Source organism: Chiloscyllium plagiosum, chromosome 33 (assembly GCF_004010195.1).
Source record: "Chiloscyllium plagiosum isolate BGI_BamShark_2017 chromosome 33, ASM401019v2, whole genome shotgun sequence".
NCBI classification, from domain to species: domain Eukaryota; kingdom Metazoa; phylum Chordata; class Chondrichthyes; order Orectolobiformes; family Hemiscylliidae; genus Chiloscyllium; species Chiloscyllium plagiosum.
This window is the reverse complement of record NC_057742.1, coordinates 34,470,313-34,480,959: the sequence shown is the minus strand read 5'-3', so window position 1 is coordinate 34,480,959 and position 10,647 is coordinate 34,470,313. Positions and strand designations below refer to the sequence as shown.

Genomic DNA, 10,647 nt, shown 5'->3' with positions numbered 1-10,647 from the left:
ACGCAAGAAAAAACAGTTTCAGCGAGGAAGGCGTAGATGCAGCAAGAGAGATAGAGAGAGGGGAGAAAAACGCCGGTATCCGGTGGAACCGTGAGGCGGTGGGAGTCCTGAAGCCCCTCTCTTTGTGCTCTGAGCCTGACTGAGAGCGAGAGGCTGGCCCCAACTCCCGCAACATGCAGTCTGGAAAACAGCCGCCCGTGTAGAGGGAGAGCGATTGGGGAAACGCTCTCCCAGGACCGGGGCATCCAGACCCTCCCTGGACCAGCAGCAGGAGGAGGAGGACTGGTTCCTATAAACCAGGGGCAAGGGAGAGAGGAGACGGGGCTGGGGGCTTGTACTGAGTCCGCACAGTTCCCAGAAGAAGGAGAAAGGTCCAACTTCGTCGCCTTTTGGACAAACCGGTGAATCTGCCATTTTACTGCAGTGTGTGTGTGTGTGTGAGACACATCGCCATTAATCTCGGTGCTGCAGATTTCCAAAAAGAAAATCAGTGGGAGTGGACACAAATTCGTTGTAAAAACCTGGGCTTTCCAAACGCTGCAGATGATTTGGATTAATCCCCGATTTTTAAAAGAAAAATTGGTCGCACTGGGAAAATAACCAAGAGATTGCACATCTGCAAGGCGGCTCCCCGACGCAGTGAGACCTCAGCAGCATCTGCAGTATCCCCCAGCACCAGAGGCTGAGCAGTGATAGCTCCAGATAGATACCAGCCCCAGAGGCTGAGCAGTGAAAGCTCCAGATAGCCCCCAGTCCCAGAGGCTGAGCAGTGAAACCCCCTTCCCCGAGCCCACCCCCCCAGGGCAGCCGTGAGTACCAGCACAATGGGTACCGTGCTGTCTCTGTCCCCTAGCTACAGGAAGGCGGCTCTGTTTGAGGATGGCTCGGCCACAGTGGGCCAGTACACGGCCGTGCAGAACAGCAAGAACTGCAAGGAGAAGAACCTCAAGCGGCAGTCCCTCATCTCGGTGCTGCCCTGGAAGCGCATAGTGGCCGCCTCGGCCAAGAAGAAGAGCTCCAAGAAGGTCAACCCCAACAGCTACCAGAGCAACGTGACCCACCTCAACAACGAGAACCTGAAGAAGTCTCTGTCCTGCGCCAACCTGTCCACCTTCGCCCAGCCGCCGCCAGCCCAGCGCCTCAACCAGGGCTCGAAGGTAGCCTCCACCCCCAAGAAGAGCCCCAGACTCGGCTCTGCGACGTCTCCCAAGAGGGTGATAGTACAGGCGTCCACCAGCGAGCTGCTCAAGTGCCTGGGCGAGTTCCTGTGCCGCCGCTGTTACCGCCTGAAGCACCTGTCTCCCAGCGAGCCGGTGCTCTGGCTCAGGAGTGTGGACCGCTCGCTGCTCCTGCAGGGTTGGCAGGACCAAGGGTTCGTGGCTCCGGCCAACGTGGTCTTTGTTTACATGCTGTGCCGAGACGTGATCTCCCCGGAGCTCGCCAGCGAGCACGAACTGCAGGCCAGCCTCCTGACCTGCCTCTACCTGTCCTACTCCTACATGGGCAACGAGATCTCCTACCCGCTCAAGCCCTTCCTGGTGGAGAGCTGCAAGGAGGCTTTCTGGGACCGCTGCCTCAGCATCATCGACGCCATGAGCGCGAAGATGCTGCAAATCAACGCGGATCCCCACTTCTTCACCCAGGTCTTCGCCGACCTCAAAAACGAGTGCAACCAGGACGACAGTGGACGGATGCTCATAGGCTTGGACCGGTGACTGAGGTTCCTCCACCCCCCCCCCCTTTCTTTCCTCCCCCCCCCCCGGCTGCATCACTGTCTCTGAGACACAGACACATAAAATCTCGAGAATCGATTAGAACCTAACCGATACCTCGACTGACTTGAGTGTGCATCATTTTCCTTTACTCTGTATGTATGTGCGTGTGTGTGTGTGTCAGGGGGGTTCTAGTCCGAAAGGGATTTATTTCCATGCTGCTAAAAAAAAGTGTTTTAGAACAAATTTAAAACCCGTCCTGGATAAACGGCACGTTTTTTAAAAAATCTTCTTTAAATTGCTACAGTGGTATTGTGCATGTAAAGTATCCCTGTGTCCCTGAGACTGATATTAGAACTGACTGTACAACAATTTAAAAAAAACACCAAGGAAAACACTTGAGTATTGGGATAGTTCTTTTTTCCATTCAATGTTTTGAAGAAGTATTTATCGACATCAAGACGAGGGGAAATATATATATACTTTTTTTCTGTCGTTTTGGGATGCACGTGACTTCTGTTTCTCTGAAATCAGAACCTACTAAGGATGTGCCATTTTCACACGGAAGTCTGACTGAGAGACTTCAGTTGTACATTTTGAAAGTGCTAATATTATGAAAATGTTTCCCAGTGCAATTTGTTATTTAAGAAAAAAAAATCTCTGTTGACCAAATGGTGTTATTTGTTGTATGTGTGTAGGGTGTATGTATGTGTGTGTCTGGGTGAAATTGAGAATATTGGTGTCACAATGCTGTGAACAGCGGTGGCTGTATTTTATGTTAATTTTTTTTTTAATTTCTATTTATTTTTGTACTGTGATGAATAAATGCACTGATCATTCACGACTGATTGAGCCTGTTTGAGAGTTTTATTTCAGGTAACAAATGTGAAATTTTATCTCAGAATGGAGCTTGACTTGATTAATGGCAGTGGTAAACAGCCCCACTTCCCAGTATATCTTAATTTATAGTTTAGCTCTGCAATAAATTGAAGTATTTTTATTCTAAGGCAATAAAACATCCTCGTCATTTTTGCGGTCACCTAGTTTATTCATCATTAATCCACCCGACACCTGTTGTATACTTACCTGCATGCATATAAAATTTAAATTGTCAGAAGTCTTAAAAAGTCATTTGCAACTTTAATGTGTTTCTTCATATCTGTGCCTGAAATTTTGAATTACTGTTAAATCTCATATTGAACCACTGGCAGGTTTCCTCTACATAGACGTTACACACATGTCCAATTATCTTAGAAATAATGTTGATAGAGAAATGAATATTAAGTTCTCTTTGAATTAATGACTTCTTCATTTTACATGGTCGAACCCCTGCTTCCCCCCCCCCCCCCCACCCCCAACAAATTTCCTGTGATTCCTGTAGTCCTTGACTGTTTCGATTTGATTGGCAATATATGATAACTATAACCTACTAGAGCAGTTTTATGAAAGATCAATCCTATGAGAAGTTTAGGTAGCTTGTGTGTGTTTATGAATTGGTATTAATCTGAACTCATCTTCAACTGCAATTCAGACATTCTGAGAGGTCAGTTCTCTCTATGCAACAGGGAGTCAGAAATAAATGCTAACAAGGTTGCTTTTAAAACAGGCAAATGCACAGAAAATTATGACAAGTACTTGGCAATGCTACAGCATGTTATCAATTCTTCCCACGTCTACTATGACACTTTTGAAATTACTGTTGATTTAACAGAATATTATTTTTCCATTTGCCTATAGCTTGAGAGATAGGAAATTGACAATATGTATTATTTGAATGATCTAAGCTTTTGAAGAACTTGAAATATTTAAATACATGATAACTTACCCATGCCCATTGATAATTTTTTTTGTGTATGGGAGGGAGTGTTGGCTCTATGTAAACACCTAGTGGCAAGAGAATGCAACTACAATGTGACAGGTGGCACATCAGAAATGTTGACCCAATAACATATGTAGTTCTGAAAACATCCTTAGGCTCTTTTCAGGGGCATTACAAAGCAGTATTGGGCATTGCACTTTACAATGTTGCTGTAGAAGGATGAAGAGAGATTCTGACAACACAAATAAGGCATTTCCTTTGACTTTTAGTGTATAGATACACATGAATAGAGTTTATTTGCTTGGTACCTCGAAGACTCAAGAGTTTATATTTGGTCAAAATTAATGGAATGAAAGTGTTTCCTTTGTATGAAATGAACCAACCTTGATTTTTGGGAGGTAATGGATTTCCAGCATCAATATCATCCCCCAGTTTGTAGCTAAATTAGCAGACACAGGATTAATTGGTGTGGAGAATTGGAAAACGTTACAAAGTTACAGCAGAATGGCTCTTATGAGGGTGGGACTAGATATAATATGTTGGAATGGGCTTGAAAAGGTAAATTATACTGTTAATGTATTCCAATGAGGACATTCACCTAAAGCCAGTAGTGTATTAGCAAAAGCAGAAATAAAACTAATTAAAAATAAATAAATTGTTTGCTTATTCATTTAAATTTTTATACTGGAAGTTTAAAGAAAATCTTGAATTACTCAGCAGGTCATGCAACATGTGTACAATAAGAAAGCAGGGACAGAGACTTTAAATGCTCATTGACAATTTAAAGCAGAGTTCTCTCATCAGAGTTTGCAAGTATTTTAGATTTTGCCTTATGAAGTTATAATGACTACATTTCAAAAGTTATTCATTGGCTGTAAAATGCTTTTGAATGAAATGAGAATTAAAAAAACAAGTTTAAAATGCAAGTCCTTTTTCTGTATTAAGGAAAAGAAAGGAGGTGGAAAATATTACCTACTCCTACTCCAATAATCCTTATCCAGTCAAGATTAGATTGGAGTTGAATGTAATATACCTTCCACTTAAAAACTGAATAGATTACAAATCCTGTGACATCATAGAATGCCTACTGTGTGGAAGCAGGCCATTCAGCCCTTCAAGTCTACATCAACCCTCTGAAGAGCATTGCAAACCCACTTCTAATCCTTGTAACCCCACATTTCCCAAGGCTAATCTGCCTAGCCTGCCCATCTTTGGACACTATAGGCAATTTAACATGGCCAATCCACCTAACATTTTTAGACTGTGGGAGGAAACTGGAGCACCTGCAGGAAACCCACACAGTCACCGGGAGAATGTGTAAACTCCACACACCCAAGGTTGAAATTGAACCCGGGTCCCAGTGCTGTCAGACAACAATATTAACTATTGAACCACTGTGCTGGCATTGTCTAGGTGGAACCTTAACCCCAAGCTTGAAACCCCATTTGCCGCAAAGTTGAGGTAAATATGGGCACCTATGACTTAGATAGAAAGGGGAATGAAGTCCTGAAAGCAGATCTGTGCAGAGTAGGAAGGAGATTGAAAAACATAATTTCTAAAGCATTGATCTCAGGTTTATTTGCAGTCACACATATGTAATGAGCATTGAAATGAAAGAATTGAATGATTGAACATGTGGCTAGAGAACTGGTATAGGGACCTGTCTGGAGCAGGTTGGACTTGGACAAGATGGATAGGCTCAATTTAGCCTATCAACAGCTAGCTTCACTAGTGCTGTTGGTGACAGTTTAACCTTGAGTGACAGCGAAATAGAAACCTGAGGACAAGCTCAAATTTGAAGGAAGCAAAACTGGTAAAAGGAAGTAGAAATGTTGAAAGCAAAAATAGGAGGCTGACAAAGTATTTGCAAGGACCAAAAAGAATGTGAATAGAGAATAAGGTTATGAAAGCAGAATTAAAGAGCTCTGTGTGAGTGCATGTAGCATTTGCAAAATGGTTTGAATGCAGAAATGGGTCAGATATAATTACCATTGTATTATACTATTATATCACTATACCATTATTAGAGATGGTGAGGATGTCAAGATTGGGAACTGAATGTACAAGCATGTGAGTGGCATCAGCAAAAAGGAAAAGGAGGTGAGATAGTATTCTTAAAAAGAGAAAAGACCAATAATTTAATAAGAGAGGATCTTAGATTAAAGGATCAACATGTAAATCTTGTCTGGTTGGGGCTAAACATAGCAAGGAAGAGCAAACATGTTTGGAAATTATTTATGCTGAAAAATGTGTTGCTGGAAAAGCGCAGCAGGTCAGGCAGCATCCAAGGAGCCCGAAATGTCAATTCTCCTGCTCCTTGGATGTTGCCTGACCTGCTGCGCTTTTCCAGCAACACTTCCAGCAACACATTTTTCAGCTCTGATCTCCAGCATCTGCAGTCCTCACTTTCTCCTTGGAAATTACTTATGGGCTAGCAAACTGTTGTAACGTTGGGCACTGTATAAATTAGGAAATTAGAGATACATGTTTGAGCTATCGGGAGAGGTTCAACAGGCTGGATTAATTTCCCTTGAGTTTCGGAGGCTGATGGGTGACCTTATAGAAGTTTGTAAAATCGTATAAGACGTGGATAGGGTGAATAGTCAAGGTCTTTTCCCCAGTTTAAGGAAGTCCAAAGGCACAGCTTTATGGTGAAAGGGACAAGATATAAAAGGGGCCTAAGGGGCAACATTTTCATGCAGAACGTAGCGCGTGCATGGAATGAATTGCCAGAGGAAGTGTGGAGGCAGGTCTAATTACAACATCTAAAAGGCAGCTAGATGGTTATATGAATAAGAAGGGTTTAAAGGGATACAGGCCGAATGTCAGCAAATGGGACTAAATTGATTTAGGATATCTGGTCAGCATGGATGACTCGGACTGAAGGGTCAGTTTCTGTGCTGTACATCTCTATGACTCTATGTAACATGAGTAATAAAATGATAGTAGGTATTTCAACTTACACATAGTCTGGATTAAACAAATCAGTACTAATTCTGTGGAGGATGATTTCCTACCCTGTTTGTGGGATGGGTTTCTAGAGCAATGTATTGAGAGGCCAACCAGGGACTGGATTGTTTGTGTTAGGGTGGTGTAATGAGAAAGTGCTCATGAGTAATCTTGCCATAAGAGGCCTTCTGGAAATAAGGACCATAAGATGATAGAAATTTACATTTACTTAAATGCAATATAGTTCATTCTGAAGCCGGGGTTTTCAATTTGAGTAAAGGAAATTAAGGTATGGGGTGAAGCTGATATTGATAGATTCGGCAGAGACACAAAAAGATTTAACAGTGGACAGGCAATGGCTGGTATTTAGAGAAACACCATGTTGTCTACCACTGATATAGATTGTTCTAAGTCACATACTCCCAAGGGGAAAGATGAGTTAACCAAGTTGATGAAAGAAGCTAAAGATTGCAGTAAATTAAAGGAAGTGTCTTGTAAGGACAATAATTGACTGTTAAGATTGGAAACTGGAGACACTTGAGAACTCAGTGTTGGAGGATCAAAAAACTGGTTAATAAAAAGGAAGAGAGAATACAAAGGTAAGTTAGTGAAGAACATAAATGTGGCCAGTAAAAGCTTCTTTAGGTTTTTGAAGGAAAGAAATTAGTTCAGACAAATGGGGCCCATTTAAGTTGGAGACAGGTGCATTTATAGTGGAGAATAGGAATTTCTGGAGAAACTGACAGAAGAAGCTGCAGAAAATCTCCTGAAATAGTAGATGACTAAAAGTCTAGTGAAATGGAGGAAATAAAATGATGTAGTATTAGTAAAGAAGACTTACTTAAAAAGTTAATAGTATTGAATTTTGACAAACTCCCTGGACCAGATGAACTTCATCACAGAATGTTGAAACAGGTGGCTAGAGAGATAAAGTATACATTGGTGGTTAGGGGCTGTAATGATATTGGCGTAGATAGTAGTGTAGAGTTGAGGTTACAGTTAGATAAACCATGAACTTATTAAATGACAGAGCAGGTGTGAAGGGCCAAATAGCCTATCCCGCTCCTAACTACAATGTTTGTATCTTTCAAAATGTTATAGATTCTGCAAGGATTCCTGGAGATGGGAAAGCAGCAAATATAACCCCACTAATAGGGAAAATGTAAGAATTTATTATAAAGAATCGGATAGCTCAACATTTAGAAAAGAATTATAAGGTTGGGCTGAGTCAATGAAAAAGAGATCATGTTTGACATTATTTTTTGAGGATTTATTTGTTAATAGAGCACCAGCAAATGTGCACTTTGATTTTTAGAAGGTTTTGGTAAGAACCCACAATGGACGTTAGTAAATAAAAGTTGAGCATGTAGGATTGCAGCAAATGTATTAGATAGAGAATTAGTAAGCAGAGGCAAAAAGCAGAGAACAGGAATAAGTGGATCATTCTCAGGATAACAGGCTGTTACTAGTGGGATACTACAAGATCCACAACTGTTTGCAATCTACATCAATAATTTAGATTGTAAAATTTAAAAATTTGCTGTTGACGCTAAACTATGTGTGAATGTAAAGCCTGAGGTGGGTGCAAGAACATTTTGAGAGGACTTGAACAGGACGAAGTGAGTGAGCTAGAACATGGCAGATAGAATTCAATGGAAATCTGTGTGAAATTATTCACTTTGTTAGAAAAAAATGGAAAGGCAGAATAGTGAGAATTGGAACTGCAGGTGTCAAAGGATGTCTTTGTTTAGAATAAAGAACAAAGAAAATTACAGCACAGGAATAGGCCCTTTGGCCCTTCAAGCCTGCACCATTCCAGATCCTCTATTCAAACCTGTTGCTTATTTTCTAAGTATCTGTTTCCCTTTGCTCCCTACCCATTCATGTATCTGTCTAGATACATCTTAAATGATGCTATTGTGCCCGCCTCTACCACCTCTGCTGGCAACACATTCCAGGCGCCCACCACCGTCTGCGTAAAGAATTTTCCATGCATATCTCCCCTAAGCTATTCCTCTCTCACTTTGAACTTGTGACCCCTAGTAATTGAGTCTCCTACTCTTGGAAAAAGCTTCTTGCTATCCACCCAGTCTATACGGCTCATGATTTTGTAGACCTCAATCTGGTTCCCCCTCCACCTCTGTCTTTCTAATGAAAATAATCCTAATCCACTCAACCTCGCTTCATAGCTAGCGCTCTCCATACCAGGCAACATCCTAGTGAATCTCCTCTGCACCGTCTCCAAAGCATCCACACCCTTTTGGTAATGTAGCGATCAGAACTGTGCACAGTATTCCAAATGTGGCCGAACCAAAGTCTTATACAACTGTAACATGATCTGCCAACGTTTGTACTCAATACCGCGTCCAATGAAGGAAAGCATACTGTATGCCTTCTTGACCACTCTACTGACCTGTGTTGCCATCTTCAGGGAACAATGAACCTGAACACCCAGATCTCACTGTACATCAGTTTTCCCCAGGACTTTTCCATTTACTGTATAGTTCACTCTTGAATTGGACTTTTCAAAACGCATCACCTCACATTTGCCCGGATTGAATTCCATCTGCCTTTTCTCTGCTCAACTCTCCAATCTATTCAGCTGTATTCTCTGACAGTCCCCTTCACTATCTGCTAATCCACCAATCTTAGTGTCATCTGAAAACTTGCTGACCACCTATACCTTTCTCCCAATCATTTATATATATTGCAACAATAATGGTCCCAGCACGGATCCCTGTGGAACACCACTGGTTACAGGTCTCCATTTAGAGAAACTCCCTTCCACTATTACTCTCTGTCTCTGGTTGCCCAGCCAGTTCTTTATCCATTTCTGGAGTGACTAAAAATTAGCAAACAATGAGGAAGGAAAATGATCTTTACTACAAGGCGATTTCAGTACGGGAGTAAAGATGTCGCTGCACAGAGCATTGGTGAGATCGCACTTAGAGTATTCTATATGGTTTTGGACTCCTCATCTAAAGTGGCAGAGAGTACAATGGAGGTTTACCGTTTTAAACTCTGTGATGTTGGAATTGTCTTATGAAGAGACTGGATCTGTATCCCTCCAGAGTTTTGAAAAATGCAGGACAACCTCCTTGAACTGTACAAAATTCTTAGAAAGTGTGACATTTGGCAGTCAATAAGATGGTTGTCCTGGTGGTTGAGTGTAGAACTAAGAGCTATCATGAAAGGACCAGGAGAAGCCCATTTAAGACTGAAATGAGGTGGAATTGCTTCATTCAGGGGCAGGTGAATCTTTGGAGGTCTCAACTCCAGAGTTAAAAATCACACAACACTAGATTATAGTCCAACAGGTTTAATTGGAAGCACACTAGCTTTCAGAACGTCGCTCCTTCATCAGGTGGTAGATCAACTCCAGAGGACTGTATAAAACTCAGTCATTAAGTATGTTACTCTTATTTTAGCTGAATGTCTTAAGATTTTTTTTGGAGGGATTGGAAAATGTGTTTTCTCACCATACCTTACCAAACCTATTTCATTACATCCTTACCCCATCCCTATGGCACCCTTCTCACCCAATTCTAGTCCCATACTTCCATTCAACATTCCCAGAACAATTAGTCACTGCTGGGATATCCCAGTATTGAGTGGCATTCCTGGTACTGATGCCATCTTGTGCACCTGGGTAAGTACGTTCAGTCCAGAGCTGCCCTGCATGGTGACTGGCATTTGCCCCAGACATGGCAGACATAGGGGCTTTGTTTTGTGTGCAGGGACCTGGAAGCCCTACAAGTCCGGACAAGTCAAGGGGACAGTTTTGCTGGAGCTTAGAAACTAGGATGAGGTGGGGGAAGGGGAAATGAGGAAGCTGTTGAAGCAGTTTCATGATGCAGTTGTATAAGACTCTGGTGCGGCCGCATCTGGAATATTGTGTGCAGTTTTGGTCGCCATACTATAGGAAGGATGTGGAGGCACTGGAACGGGTGCAGAGGAGGTTTACCAGGATGTTGCCTGGTATGGAAGGAAGATCGTATGAGGAAAGACTGAGACACTTGGGGCTGTTTTCATTAGAGAAAAGAAGGTTTAGGGGTGACTTGATTGAGGTGTACAAGATGATTAGGGGGTTAGATAGGGTTGACAGTGCGAACCTTTTCCCGCGTATGGAGTCGGGTATTACAAGGGGGCATAGCTTTAAATTAAAGG

At 42.3% G+C, this 10,647-nt stretch overlaps 1 protein-coding gene across 1 annotated transcript; it reads left to right on the top strand.

Annotated features, from left to right (window-relative positions):
• Nucleotides 1-2,560, top strand: LOC122540011 (cyclin-dependent kinase 5 activator 1-like). The gene has a single exon (XM_043675299.1). The coding sequence runs from the start codon at nucleotides 825-827 to the stop codon at nucleotides 1,713-1,715; it is 891 nt and encodes a 296-aa protein (XP_043531234.1). The 5' UTR covers nucleotides 1-824; the 3' UTR covers nucleotides 1,716-2,560.
• Nucleotides 2,561-10,647: the final 8,087 nt, after the last annotated feature.